This window comes from Bubalus bubalis, chromosome 10, assembly GCF_019923935.1.
Source record: "Bubalus bubalis isolate 160015118507 breed Murrah chromosome 10, NDDB_SH_1, whole genome shotgun sequence".
NCBI lineage: Eukaryota > Metazoa > Chordata > Mammalia > Artiodactyla > Bovidae > Bubalus > Bubalus bubalis.
The window spans coordinates 84398379-84414372 of NC_059166.1; the positions used below are offsets into that span (position 1 = coordinate 84398379).

Sequence of the window (15994 nt, forward strand, 5' to 3'; positions counted from 1 at the left end):
GGCTACATCCAATTACCTGTACCTTAAATACAAAACTCTAACAAAGTATTGTTGGTTTACTTGCTCAGAAAGCAAATTAGAGGGGGAGGAACATAAAACAGTGATAGGGCAAGAGGCAGCAGACAACAGCAAGGAAGGAAAGAAAAGCAATTTTAAATAGCACAAAGCTATTTGGCATGAGGTAAACACACAGAGTCGGACACGACTGAAGCGACTTAGCAGCAGCAGCAGCAAACAGCCTTACGAGCTTCCCTGGTGGCTCAGTTGTAAAGAATCTGCCTGCTAATGCACGAAACGCAGGTTCGATCCCTGTGCTTGGAAGAGCCCCTGAAGAAGGAGATGGCAACCCACTCCAGTATTCTGGCCTTGGAAATCCCATGGATAGAGGAGCCTGCGGGGCTACAGTCCATGAGGTCCAAAAGAGTCAGATTCAACTTAGCAACTAAGCAACAACAAACAGCCTTATACCTCTCAGAGAATTTAGAGTATCTACTATTCTGTTTCAATACAATTAGAATGTTAGGAGCAGCTTCTGCACAGGGCTGGAAGGATGCTGAGATGACATGTTTGTGTGTAGCAAACATTAGCTACCATTATTAGAGACAATTAGGACAGAATAAAGTGGACATTCAAAACATATTACCATTGTCAGGTATATCAGAAAAAAAGATTTGCAGGATATTAAAACAAAGATCTCAAAAATTTTGAGCAAGTGCAACTTCTAAATCAGCTTTTTCCATGTATGTGCTTATCCTCCCCTAATGTCTCTGCTCTGGCAATAACTGATGAAAAGGATTAGGGAGTGTTTACTTCCAGTTAGAGATAGTGTCAGTTATAATTTTTCAGTTTCATGCAAAGTTAATGAAAGAATTAGAATGGTCAATGTCTTGACCATTTCTACTAGCCCCATGAATCTTCTAAAATGTTCTTAATACAGTCTGAGCATGAACAACGTTAGGTTCATAAAGCATGTTACCCTCTTTTCCCTGAGGCATACTGAATTTGGCAAGGCCATCATAATAATTAAATAATTTAATTGCACGAAGAAAATACAGGCTGGTCGTAACTTTATCATCTGGCCCTTGACTTAAGTAAGCTTACATCATCATTATCTTCCAAGGAAAATAATGTTCAAAACACTGTTAAGATTAAAATGAACCCAATATGGTTTGGACTTCCCTGGCGGCTCAGTAAAGCGTCTGCCTACAACATGGGAGACCCGGGTTCAATCCCTGGGTTGGGAAGATCTCCTGGAGAAGGAAATGACAACCCACTCCAGTATTCTTGCCTGGAAAATCCCATGAATGGAGGAGCCTGTTAGGCTACAGTCCATGGGGTCTCAAAGAATCGGACACGACTGAGCGACTTCACTTCAATATGGTTTATTGCATATGTATTATCCATAACAACTTAGAGCAGCAAAAAAGCTGAGGAGGGTCAGCTTATTCATTTAACAAACACCTCAGTCACTGTTCTGTTCCAGGCACCATTCTAGATAATGGAGCAAACATCCCTACATTGATGGAACTCACATTCAAGTGCAAGGGGACACAAAAAACAAAACCACGTAAGTAACTTACAGAGCATATTAGACAAGCTAAGGAGAAAAATACAGCAGGAGAGAATAGAGTGTGCTGGGGACTGGAAGGCAAGAGCGATGGTTTTAGAATGTAGTCAAGGGAAGGCCTGATCTAGAAGATACCTGAGCAAAGATGTGAGGGTATCTGAAGAAAACTAAACCCTTACACTAAAGTAGACAAGAAGAGCAAGAGTCCGTGAGACAAGTTAGGAGGCGATTTTAAGAATTCAGGTGAAAAGATGAAGCTACTTTGGCCAAAGGGACAACAGTGGAGGTGGTGAGGAAGAGTCAGATTCTGGATGGACTTGGAGGTGGAACCTGCTGATCAGCTGGATGAATGTGTAAGTGTAAGCGGAATCAGTGATGACCCAGGGTGTTTGGCCTGGTGATTGGAAGAAACAAGCTGCCATTTACTGAAATGGGAGACTATGAAACAAGAGTTATGCTTGGGGCATATTAAGTTTTAAATATCTAGAGACACCTAAGAAGAGATGCTGAGCAGTCAAACTGGATACACAAGACTGGAATTCAAGGGAGAAGTTTGAGCTAGAAATATAAATTTGGGAACTGTCAGCATATACCTGGTAAAACCACGAGACTGGATGAGAGCACCAAGGGAGTAAGTGAGTTTAGAGACAGAAGAAAAGAGGCAACTGAGCTCAGGGGCCTTGCTCTACTGAGGTCAGCGCTATGAGAAAAACAGAACAGCCACTGGAGAAGAGAAACACTGAGAGGCCAAGAAGGAAAAAGAGCTTCAGTGAGGAAAGTGATCAACTGTCCCATTTGCTGTGTAGCCCAGAATCAAAGGCAAGAATTAGTTTTGGTAAAAATATGGAGGTCATTGGTGATTTTTTTTTTTTTTTTTTTTTTGGCCACACTGTGTGGCATGCAGGATCTTAGTTCCCCAACCAAGGATCAAAACCAAGCCTCCCAAAGTAGAAGCGTGCACTCTTTGTCTTTTTTAAATTTATTTTTTAATTGAAGGATTTACAGAATTTTGTTGTTTTCTGTCAAACGAAACATGCACTCTTAACCATTGGACTCTCAGGGAAGTCCTAGTGATTTTGATAACAATTGTTTTGAAGAGCAAAGACAGTAAAAATAAAAATCTGTTTTAAGTGGATTGAAGAGAACAGAATGAGAAGTACTGAAGTTGGAAACTCTTTTGAGATGCCTTTTATCCAGAGAACTAGATCCGTATGGATTTAGAACTCAGATAAATTTCAGAAATGATCTAGTCCAATTCTAGAGAATCATTTGCTACTAAACTCTGTTTTTTGAAAAGAAAAACTCAAAACAAGACCCATTAATCAGAAACCTTGCTGAATCATACTCAGTGTACTTATTACTTAATCACCGTCGGCCTCACTTTCAGAAAGATTCTTTGGGGATGTCACAAAGTTGTCGTTTGCTATCCCCCAGTCAATGTTAATGTTATTTAGAGAAGAAATACAGAATCATAGGCCACTGGAGGGGAAGAGCATGGAATTGAGATTGAAAGAAATATGCCATGTGTTGAGGGGAGGGGATGGGAGAAAGGGATAAGGATTTTTTGGCTCAAGGGAAATATGGGCCCCTAGAAATTAAGAAAAAAGGCCCCAAAAGGTACACAAACAGAGGAAAGTTTAAAATATTTTTATTCATTCCTTAAAAATTTAAGAAACTTACCTTACTTGAACCTCCACTTCCTATCTGCTTCAAGATGGAATATATTTTTCCTTTAACTGAAATGCATTCATTTGTTGAAGAGGATGCTGAAATCTAAATAATTAAAATAAGATAAAGCTTCAAACATTCATAGAACGTGGCTGAGAAACTAACTTGCATTTAATACAGTGAAACATTTCCAATTTTGAAGTTATCTGAAATCTTAAGCAATCAGATATGTCACAACATTTCAGTATTTTACAGAAGCAATTTACATACTTTAGTCAAAGAAATAAATTTATTAAATTAATATATAAGCAATGGTTCAAAGTCTCCTCATCTAACTTATCTCAACTTTACATACATAAACAGAAAATTTAAGGGGGAAAAAACCCCACTTAATGTCCAACAGACAAATTCACAAGCTGTCACTTTTCATCTTTCTCATCTATTCTTTCTTATACAAACCTCTTTACTTACATACATAAACAAACACACAACTTTATCATATTCAATTTTCTCATTTAGCCTAACATTATAAAGGAAGCAGCATAGGTGTTAAGTGTTCCAGAGTCAATCAGACAAAGGCAGATTTCAGCAATGTCCCCTTTATGCTGGATAATATTCAATGAATTGCTTAGTTTGAACTTGAGCATCTTCCTCAGCAAACTCTCAGCTGGTGAACCATATTCAACTTGCATGCCTTCCCTTCCCTGATGTGAGAGCCCTCTGTGGACCAATAAATGCTCTGAATAGATGGACAGCGTGAGGACTTACTCTGAGCTGAACAGAAAGCTGGACACAGAGACCACCCGATCAGCTGACTAACCAAGTTGAAACAAGGTCTAAATGAACCTCAGTTCAACTAAGTCCTGCTTTAGATCCCAACGGTAGAATCTTTCTCGGGTGCCCTCCTACGTAATGTAACTGGTACACCGTGCTCGTGCTTGGTCATATCCGACTCTTTGCAACCTTTGGACTGTAGCCCACCAGGATAATCTGTCCATGGGACTTCTCAGGTGGAATACTGGAATGGGTTGCCATTTCCTCCTCCAGGGGATCTTCCCAACCCAGGGATCGAACCTGGGTCTCCTGTGTCTCCTGCATTGCAGGCAGATTCTTTACCTGCTGAGCCATCAGCAGGGAACCCCCGATATAAAAGAAGACTGTAACTTCTTTAATTTTTAGGGTTGAAAAGACACTGTTGAGCTATGAAGTATGTTTTCTGTAAGAAAGTGTTAGGCTTTGACATATGGACACCTTATTTTCCACTGAGTTGCCCTTCACTGCCCTTCCCTACTCTTCCTTCTGGAGTTTCCTCTCCTGTGAAATTTCTGAGAGCAAAGGAAGCGGTCCAATATCCTTTCCTCCTAGCTGCTGACTGTTTTTAGAATACAGTAACTCTGACCTATATCTGATTCAACACCAGTGTGAAGTTCAGTGTCCTACCCAAGACATCCCACAACCTGCTCAGTCCACCCTCCTCACCCATGACTAAAGTAGATTTCTCCAAAATACAAGTAAGACTGCTTCTCTCCCGGACTCCAGCTTGTTCCACAGCTTCCTAATTCCCTCGGAGCAAAGTCTAAAGAGCCTAGCAGAACCCCGAGGATCACCCTGCCCCTTGGTGAACTCTAGTCACACTCTGGCTTTTCAGTTTCCTCCTGACACCAGGCTCCTCTAGAAGGATCCTCTGGCTTGCCTTTCAGAGTTCAGCTCAAACAAGGCCTGACATGAGTGATTCCTCAATGAATTTTCTTTGAATTAACATGATGGGCAAACCAGGCTATCTTTCTCTTTCTCTTTTGTGTAGTTTACTATACTGTTGAGTCAACCCTCAAAACACTATTACCTCTTTTAGCATAATCTACTGTCAGCTAAACTTCTTGTTTCATTGCTTTTTAAATTGTAGTAAAATTTACATACCATAAAATGTACCATCTTAACTGTTTTTAAGTGTCCTATCTGTGGCATTGAGTACAGTCACATCGCTGTTCCAACATTACCACCATTCATCTCCAGGCCTTCTCCTCATCTCATACTGAAACCCTACACCGCTTAGAGATAATCCTCCATTCCTCTTCCTATAGCCCCTGGTTACCACTGGTTTATTTTCTGTCAGCTAATTTTTTAATCTCTTGATTTGTTGAGTTCATTAAATTTTTTTTTTTTTTGCTGTTTTTCTTAAACAGTTGCTACCAACTTTTATTCTTTACCAAGCACCAGTTTCTGATGTAAGAGTTACATATATATTAATTAAGTTAATCTTCACAGTCATCCTATGGGATAGAGAGCTTTATTATCCCTATTTTATAGATGAGGAAATAGAGAATTTAATTAACTTGCAAAAGGTCACATAGTTGGTAAGTAGTGAGGCCAAGAGTCAAGGCCAAGCAAACTCTCAACAAAGCCTATTCTTTCTACCAATATTAAGCTGCTTCTCAGATAGTTATTAAAAATTAATTTTAGTATTGATATCAAGCGTATCTAAATAATTATCTTTCCAGATGCCAATACAATCGCCTCACCAGCAAAAAAAGGTTTTTTTATAATATATTCTAGTAGCATCTCATATTGCTATTCTGATATTCTTAAAAACTTATATATTACTTGTATATATATTAATATATATACTTGTATATTAATCAGCTGATGAAATGAAGCTGCCCAATAACAACTGGTTTAAATAGTTGAGTGGAATGAAAAATCACCTAGATTACAAAAGAAATTTTATCTAGCTATTCAGACTAGATACTTTGGGCAAGTTAATGAAAAATACTTCAGTTTCTTCAGTAACTAACCTATCAAAGTCACGAGGCACCCTTATCAGAAAATCAGTTTGGCCTAATGGGACTAAGATTGAATAAGTTTTTAACACTGTTCTTAACAAATAAATCCTGCAAAAATAAAATCTTTGATGATACCATATCATGTACCATCATAAACAAAGCTTATCAAACCTGTAAATTCTGAAGTAGAGTAACTGTACCATCAAAAATAAAGTTTATCAAACCTGTAAATTCTGAAGTGGAGTAACAGGTATTTGCTGCTGTTGCTGCTGGAAATAGGCAAGTTGGCTATATGGTGTTGACAACTGACAAGCAGGTGGAAAGTTGTTCTTTACCACTGGAGTTCTAAAACTGGGGAAAGATATATTTTTTAAAATTTAAAACATTAAAGCTTTAAAAACAAGATTCTTTCTGGCTTACTTCACTCTGTGGGAGATGGAGAGGGTGGGATGATTTGGGAGAATGGCATTGAAACATGTATAATATCATATATGAAATGAGTCGCCAGTCCAGGTTCTATGCACCATACTGGATGCTTGGGGCTGGTGCACTGGGATGACCCAGAGGGATGGTATACGGAGAGAGGAGGGAGGAGGGTTCAGGATGGGGAACACATGTATACCTGTGGCAGATTGATCTTGATATATGGCAAAACCAATACAATATTGTAAAGTTAAAAAATAAAATAAAATTTAAAAAGTAAATACATAAAATAAAAACAAGATTCTGACTCAGACTTTGTGTGGTGAGTATAAATGTGTTATATCAAATAGAACCCAAGTCAGTTTTCCTAATACATCTGAAATATTTATTTTAGATTCACCATCACCAGAAATTTCACTTTGGGGGTATTCTTTCTGAAAGTAATTTTTGTTCCCAGATGAGAAGTCCTTATTAAAATAAATATGATGTCATTTAAAAATACAGTTAAGAGTTATTTTATAAAATTTAGCCAAGACAAAGCTCAGTCCATCATTGATTTTATGAGTGCTTTTTAATAATAATGTTCTATGACAACCTACTAGAAATATCTGAAAGCCAATTACATGAGAGTTTGACCTTGGAACACAAAGCTGTTCAGCTCGCATTTGTGCTTTGCTTCTCTTATTCACTATTGTATCTTCAACACCAAGAATACTGCTTGGCACAAAGGAATTCTACAAATATTTGCTGACAATAAATAACTTCATAAGAAATAACGATATCCTATTTTAGTTAGCAGTCATTCTTTAAAGTATTCTAAGTATAATAAAATGAGGTAATAAATAGCAAAATTGTATCAAATAGCTTACTTATTTAATAGAATCAGTTCTAAAACTCCAAGGCCAGTTCTAATTAGTATTCAAGATCACATTGTGAAAATGAAAAGCAGAAGACATGAACTTCAGTTATCCTCTAAGACATTAAAACTATATTAAAAATACAGCCACTAAGTTGAAGGATATCACATGCCATATCCCCTCTTTCCTTTCTTAGAAATGCCATTGATTTGCTTTTCAACATCCCTTATGTTTTCTGTCAATCAGCACTGATCAGCTTCTTCACTCATTCCTCACTAGCAGCCACTCAGATCTTGAACAAGCCCAGAACTAGGTGAGATATGCTACCAACCTCTCTCACACTCCAATTAACACCTCCTTCGCTATAATATGCATCCACCCTTTATCTACTGTAAGAATGCTAATCTTTAAAGTCTCTCAATTACAGAGATATACAAGTGGCAGTGCTTGATTAACAAGAATTTTTGCATACTCAAACTATTTAAAGGTACTGCCTATAGACCTATAGATATAAAAAGCATATACATAGAGTAGGTACAGATTACAATGACAGAGACTTTCATAACAATCCTTAAAAATATATTGTGGCTACCTTCCCTTGCTTTACAGATGAAAAAACTGATGATGAGAAAAATAACATGAATTTAGAAAGTCTTTCAGGTAACAGAGCAGGATTCACCTCCAGATCTGTTTGCCCCAAAGCACATGTTGTACCAAGCTAAGAACCAAAAGGAATTACCAGCTCATGTAATCATCCAAGGCACTGTTGCTGGGTGTCTTACAAATAGATTTTGGATCAATCCATTTAGGTGTTGATATTGGTGGTGACTGCTTTGAAACGGAAAAGGCAGGTTGCTCAAAAGTGGTTTGTTTCTGCTAGACCAAAATAAAAAACATCACGATTTCAGGTTTTTTAATTAGTCACCTGTTCAACAATTTCACAAATATTAAACTTCTAAAAGAAAATTAAAATATGAAATACAAAAACATGCTAAAATAAGTAGATGTATGTATTACAGGCTTTCAATAACTTTTCATTTAAAGCTCTTTCACTCTAAATTTTGAAGCCTGTTATACTTTCCTCAAAGAGATTGCAATTAGAGGGAAGGCACACAGCAGTGTTGAACAAAACAGGATCTAAATATCCTTTCTCTTTAGGGCTACTGTCACTAGCATTGGACTTGTATAATCTAGATATTAATAAGTGTTCTGTGCTTCAGAAAACCAGTCTTTACAAATAGAATCATCCCCTACTTTTATGTTTGGAGGGAAAATGGTCAAATACTAATTATTTAGCAACGTTTGAAATGGCAAACACCTATCTAGTGTTCTTCTCCCTTGTAAAAGACATATAGCTTACAGAATTTATCTCATACAAATTCCAAAGCAATGATGAATGAACATCCGCTACAGCAGAGACTGGCAAAGTACAACCTGTAGGTTGAATTTGATCTGTTGTTTGTTTTTATAAATAAAGTTTTATTGGAACACAGCAAAGCCCATTTGTTTACATATTGTCTGTGGTTGTTTTCATGCAATAATGGCAGAGTTCAAAAGCTACAACAGTGACCATCTGCCTCACAAAGGTTTTACAGAAAATCTTGCCAATTCCTGCACATCACATTTTGCTTGAACACTATTAGTAACTGATCGCTCACTATCTCTACTTTAATTTGGGGACAGCTTTAGTTATTAGTAAGTATTCACCGATATCTAAATTAAATCAGCTTCTATAATTTCAATCCACTGGGTCCACATTATACTCTGGAGACCCACAATGGATAAATCTAAACTATTTTCTACTTTTCAGTCTTTTGTGGTTTTGGCCACTATACCTCTTTTCCCAGAAAAATTTTCCATTTAAGATTTCCTTATATATATCTATATATATCTATATATATATCTATATATATATCAGATCAGTCGCTCAGTAGTGTCCGACCCTTTGCGACCCCATGAATCGCAGCACGCCAGGCCTCCCTGTCCATCACCAACTCCCGGAGTTCACTGAGACTCACGTCCATCGAGTCAGTGATGCCATCCAGCCATCTCATCCTCTGGCGTCCCCTTCTCCTCCTGCCCCCAATCCCATATATACACACACACATATATGTGTATATATATATATATGCATATGTGTGTGTATATATATATATATACGTGTACACACACACACACACACACACACACGTATTTGGATTAGTAGCCAGAATGGTATTGAGAAACTGTGGTAGCAAGATTATTTAGTAACGAAAGTGGAAAGGTTATACTCACAGACCATAGATTTAGATGTTTGCATTTGAGATTTTGGAGATCAGAATTGAGGACACAGGAATGGGTAGCTAAGGTGAAATTAAGAAAGTAGGCATGAAAGAGGAAGAAGTTATGAATTTGGAGGCCAGGTGTAGGACTAGTGATACATAGGGGTACAGAATCTAACAAAAAACAATGACAGTTGTTGGGTTGAAGTTGAAAGAAGTGATCCAGAGCCTAATATTTTCAGAGAATGATGGGGAGTCACGAGGATGTTCAGAGATGATGGCAATGAGCAATTGCAGGAGAGCAAATCCCAAAAGAAGGCACCTCAGAAGGGTAGGGTTTGGGACTTCCCCGGTGGCCCAGTGGCTAAGACTCCACACTTCCACTGCACAGGGTACAGGCTTGATCCCAGGTCAGGGAATTAAAATCTTGCATGCAGCACACACCACCAAAAGAAAAGGACAGGGTTTTTACAAGGGAAGAAATGGTCTGGACATAGCTAGGGGGAGCTTATAGCTATAAGGTAAGTGAAGCAAAGAGAAAGTGGCTCAGTCGTGTCCTACTCTGCGACCCCATGGACTATACAGTCCATGGAATTCTCCAGGCCAGAATACTGGAGTGGGTAACCATTTCCTTCTCCAGGGGATCTTCTCAACTCAGGAATCGAACCAAAGTCTCCCGCATTGTAGGCAGATTCTTTGTCAGTTGAGCCACCACGGAAGCTCAAGAATACTGGAGTGGGTAGCCTATCTCTTCTCCAGGGGATCTTCCCAACCCAGGAAGTGAACTAGGGTCTCCTACATTGCAGGCAGATTCTTTACAAAAAACTGCCTAGTCTTTTCTTTTTCACCTAAGTGTACACTTCTGTGGTTTTTAATATATTCATGAGTATGCAATCATCACCACGATTTAAATTACAGAACATTTTCATTATTCTAAGAAGAAACTCTGTATTAGCCATTACCCCCAATCTCTACTCCTCCTGGACTCTGGCATCCACCTGTCTACTTTTTGTCTCTGTGGATTTGCCAATCCCAGGCATTTCTTATAAAGCAGATCACAAAATATATGGCCTTTTGTGACAGGTTTCTATCACTTACCATGCAGTAGCATTTATCAACACTTCACTACTTTTTAAAAAATGTTTTTCTTTAAGACCAAAAACATTTTGCATTGGGGTATAGCCGATTAGCAATGCTGTTGTAGTTTCAGGTGAACAGCAAAAGGACTCAGTCATATACATACATGTATCCATTCTCCCCCAAACTCCCATTCCATCCAGGATGACACATAACATTGAGCAGAGTTCTATGTGCTATACAATAGGTCTTTGTTGGTTATCCATTTTACATATAACAGTTTTTACATGACCTTCCCAAAGTTCACTAGTTTTTACTGTTGAATAATAAAATGAAATAAAATCAGAATACCACATTTTGTTTATTCACTCACCAGTTGATGGCTATTTGGGTTAACAATTATGAATAATGCTGCTATGAACATTCACATACAAGCTTTTTTGCAGATATATATTTTCTTGAGTATATACCTAGGAATAGAATTGTTGAATTATATAGTAACTGTTTGCTACACCTTCTGAGGAACTGCCATACCATTTTTCAAGAGACTGTATCAGTTTAGCTCCTCAACAACAGTGTATGAGGGTTCCAATTTATCCACATTTTCAACAACACTTACTATTGTCTCTTTTTAATTACAGCCATCTTGGTGTGGGTGAAATAGCACCTCATTGTGGTTTTAGTTTGAATCTCCCTAATGACAAATAAATAGTTTTAAGTCCTTTCACCATTCTATTAGTTTATAACTTTTAAAAAGAAAAATACAGGAGATGCTGATTGTCCATAATTCAACCTCTCAGGATTCTTCTCATTTAACATTTATTATCCACTCCATTACTTAGATAAACAGTTCTCAACGAGTGACCCAGAAATAGCAGAAAGTTTGCCAGTTTCCCCAAGATACTTGCAGGGAGTCTGAGAGGTTAAAACTATTTTCATAATCATACTAAGACATTATTTGCCTTTTTCACTTTCATTCTTTCATGAATATAAACTAAAGTTTTCCCAAGGCATGTGATAGTGAAACAGACTGGATACAAAAGCAGATACAAGAAATCTAGCCCTCTAATGCCAACCATTAAAAAAAATTGTAAAGACTATAAAACAAATATCACTCTCCTCACTGTAATTAGTTTGTTTTGAAAAATATTTATTTTTCAGAGAAACATATCTCAACATAACAAAGCCACGTATGACAAGCACACAGCTGACATCATACTTAACAGTGAAAAGATGAAAGCTTTCCCTCTGAAATCAGGAACGAGACAAGGATGCCCACTCCTGCCACTGTTACTTAAAATGGTATTGGAAATTCTAGCCACAGCAAGTAGACAAGAAGCTGAAATAAAAGGTATCAGAATTGAAAAGGAAAGAGTAAAACTGTCACTATCTGCAAATGACATATTATATGCAGAAATCCCTAAAGATGCCACACACACACACACAAAAAGAACCTGTTAGAAAAAATTAACAAATTCAGTAAAGTTGCAGGAAACAAAATCAATATACAAAAATCTGTTACATTTCTATACCTTGATAATAAACTATCAGAAAGGGAAATTAAGAAAACAATCCCATCAAAAAAAATAAAGTACCTAGGAACAAATTTAACCAAGTAAGTGAAATACTAGTATACTGAAAACTAAAGAACTAGTATACTTATACTAAACACTAGTATACTTAAACTGAAGAAGACACAAATAAATGGAAAGATATTTTGTGCTCACTGATTGGAAGAATATTGTTAAAATGACCATATTACCCAAAGCAATCTATAGATACAATGCAATCCCTATCAAAATTCCTATGGCATTTTTCACAGAAATAGAACAATCTTAAAATCCATATAGAATCACAAAAGTTTGGGATACCCAAAGCAATCTTGAAAAAGAACAAAGCTGGAGGCACCACACTCCCTAATTTCAAACCGTATTACAAAGTTACAGTATTTAAGACAATCTGATATTTGCAAGAAACACACATAGATCAATGGTCTTCAGAAAACTGGATAGCCACTTGGAAAACAATGAAACTGGGCTACTTTCTCACACTACACACAAAAATTAACTCAAAATGAATTAAAGACTTGCATGTAAGACCTTAAAACATTAAACCTTCTAGAAGAAAACTCGGGTGGTAAGCTCCTTAACATGGGTATTGGTAATGAATTTTTGGATCAGACACCAAATGTAAAGACAAAAACAAAGATAAATAAATAGGACTACATCAAACTAGAAAGCTGCACAGCAAAGGAAGCCATCAATGAAATAAAAAAGACAATCTATGAAATGGGAGAAAATATTTGCAAACCACATATCCATTAAGAGGTTAATATCCAAAATACACAAGGAACTCATTATCAAGAAAAAAAACAAACTTAAAAATGGACAAAGGACTTGATTAGATATTTTTTCCATATAAGACATATAAATAAATATCCAACAGATATGAAAAGAAGTTCAACATTACCAATCATCTGGGAAATGTAAATCAAAACCACAATGATGGAGCACCCCATACCTGTCAGAATGCCTATTATCATAAAGATAAGAAATAACAAGTGTTGCCAAGGATGTGGAAAAAAATGGAAGTCTTGTGCAGGGTTGGTGAAAATGTATATTAGTGCAGCCACTGTGGAAACTAGTATGGAAGACCCTCAAAAAATTAAAAACAGAACTACCATATGACCTAGCAATTCTACTTCTAGGTATTTATCCAAAGAAAAGGAAAACACTAACTTGAAAGATGTCTGTACTCTCTTGTTCATAGCAGCAGTATTTATGAGAGCCAAGAAACAGAAACAATCTAAATATTCATTGATAGCTGAAGGGATAAAGAAAATATGGTACATATATATAATGGACTATTATTCAGCCATAAAAGGTATGAAATCTTGCCATTTGTGACAACACAGATGGATCTTGAGGACATCATACTAAGTGAAATAGCCAGAGAAAGACAAATACTGCATTATATCACTTAGATGTAAAATCTGGAGGGGAAAAAAAGCAAAAGACCAAGCTCACAGATAGTTGGGGGCTTGCCAAGGGGTGTGGGTGGGAGGAGTGGAGATGGATAAAGAGGATCAAAGGTACAAGCTTCCAGTTACAAAACAAATCAGTCATTGGAACGTAATGCACAATGTGGTGACTTATAATTAATAATACTGTATTGCACATTTGAAATTTGCTAAGTGAGTAGATCTTTAAAATTCTCATCTGAAGAAAAAAATGTGAAATTAGGTATGGTGATGGATGCTAACTAGACTTATTGTGGTGATCATTTTGCAATATAGTTGATTCTTGAACAGCTCAGAGGTTAGGGGCACTGACTACCCACAAAGTCAAAAATTCACGTATTACTTTACAGTTGGAGTTCTGTATCCACTGTTCCACCTCCTCAGAGTCAACCAACAGAAAATCATATAGTACTATATGTACATATGTACTGAAAAAAAATCCATGCATAAGTTCCCACACAGTTCAAACCCATGTTGTGCAAGGGTCAACTGTATATACAAATATCAAATCATAATGTCATATACCTAAAATTAATATATTATATATCCATTATACCTCAATAAAACAAAACACTTTTTTCATAACAGTATTATTTACATGTAATCTGCTTATTATTGATATTTTTAATCAATTAGCAAATACTTTAAAAATTTATTGGTTTTCCTTTCTAATATAGCAAAAAGACATCAACATAGCCTACATAAACCAAAGTTCTCTAGGGGCTTCAATAATTAAGAATATAAAAGAGGATTCCCAAGACTGAAATATTTGAGAACTGCTGAGTGAGACTACAATTACAAATTAATTGTAAGGAGAGTATGACCAAAGACTATATTCAGATGTATCTCTCTAACAGATCCTTTCTTCTGAAATAGACCCCAGCCATGGGGAATGATCATTCAACTTGTTATGAATTCACGTTATCTAGTCTGTATTTTTCTATTTTATCCATGAGGTTTCTGTTGCAATTACTTAGTTCTGCTTTTATAGTTCAAAAACAGGCAAAGACAGTAAGTAAATAAATGGACATAGCTGTGTTCCCAAAAAGTGTTGTTTACATTCAGGCTGGGAACGAGATTTGGCTCCTAGGCTGTAGTTTGCTGACCTCTGCACCAGTCTACCAGCAATCTAGAAATGCTATTGAAAGCAGAAAAGAATTCAGCTTGATAGATACTGTTACTAAACTAAACCTATTGTTTAGTTTGTTACTGATCATTGTTTTGTGAATTTAAAACACACACACACATACTTCTGAACAAACTACTCCACTAAAGAATACAAGAAGAAAACATTTAACATGATCATCACATTATGAAAAATGCTACACTTGATGTGGAAAAGAAAGTTACCTCTGTATCAATTTTGGGGATTACCTGTGGAATCTGCCACTGACTGGAAGATGCAGCAGCATTCTGATTTGCACATTCAGACTTTCTCTTTGATTGCCGTTGTTTCAGTTCACTTTCTGGAACCTTTAGTTCTTGATGTTCTTTAGTTTCTGCAATTGCATTTATTGTTGTCATTAATGGGCAAGAATATTGGATAATAACAAAATTAAACCTAAACAACAGAACATGTTACAAACTGTATTAGCGTTTTGCTCTTAAAAACAGAAATTAAAAGCTTTACCCAGCTACTGACAATTTGCTTTTAGCAAATCAATTTTACAAAGCTGCAACAGCCATCTTCCTAGGTTGTTATCTAGAGCTTTATCAGAGACTATTCTCAGTTTAAATACTTCTGTTTTTTACCAGAAAACAAAGAAATAAATATGCAAAAGTCCAAAAACATATATCATAAAGTCTCACTAATAAAAGCCAGTTCACCACTTTTCATAGATCTAGTTTTTTTAACAAAAATTTTACCTTAAGTTAGCCTGTAATTTACTATCTTAAGGGTCTCTGAACAAGAGAGACTCAACAATATTGACTGTTTTATGAGTGTCACTATTCCATCCCTATCATGACAAATGCAAAAATTCTAAATAAAATATTTGCAAGTGATACACAAAAGGTACAATAAATTATGACCAAGCTGTGTTTATTCCTAAATGTAAAGTTTGCCTAACACTGAAAATTAATTTGGCATAATAATAAAAAAAGTACGTGACTGACTCAATAAACACAGAAAAGGTATCTCATAAAATTCAACATCCAGTCACAAAAAAACTGTTAACCTCAATCTGTTTTGATATATGATAAAAAACAGCTTTAAGACTCTCAGCTAGTTACTATACAAGGGTAAAACAGTGAAAGTGTCTCTCTAAGGAATGAACAAAAATGCTACTTATCAATTCTTTCTATTCACCATTATTCTAGAGGTTGTAAGTGCAACACAGCAA

The 15994-nt window shown here is 36.4% G+C and overlaps 1 protein-coding gene across 3 annotated transcripts in view; it reads right to left on the minus strand.

The window, feature by feature from the left end:
- TTK (TTK protein kinase) overlaps positions 1 to 15994 on the minus strand; it is a 41096-nt gene that overhangs the window by 12363 nt on the left and 12739 nt on the right. For 2 of the 3 annotated variants that reach the window (XM_006053422.4, XM_006053420.4), the window contains exons 11-14: positions 15027 to 15151; positions 8035 to 8171; positions 6240 to 6366; positions 3248 to 3340 (exon numbers count right to left, since the gene is read on the minus strand). In XM_006053422.4, the coding sequence (XP_006053484.3) occupies positions 3248 to 3340; positions 6240 to 6366; positions 8035 to 8171; positions 15027 to 15151 (482 nt within the window). The remainder of the gene's footprint in view (positions 1 to 3247; positions 3341 to 6239; positions 6367 to 8034; positions 8172 to 15026; positions 15152 to 15994) is intronic. The other variant, XM_006053421.4, reaches the window with a different exon arrangement.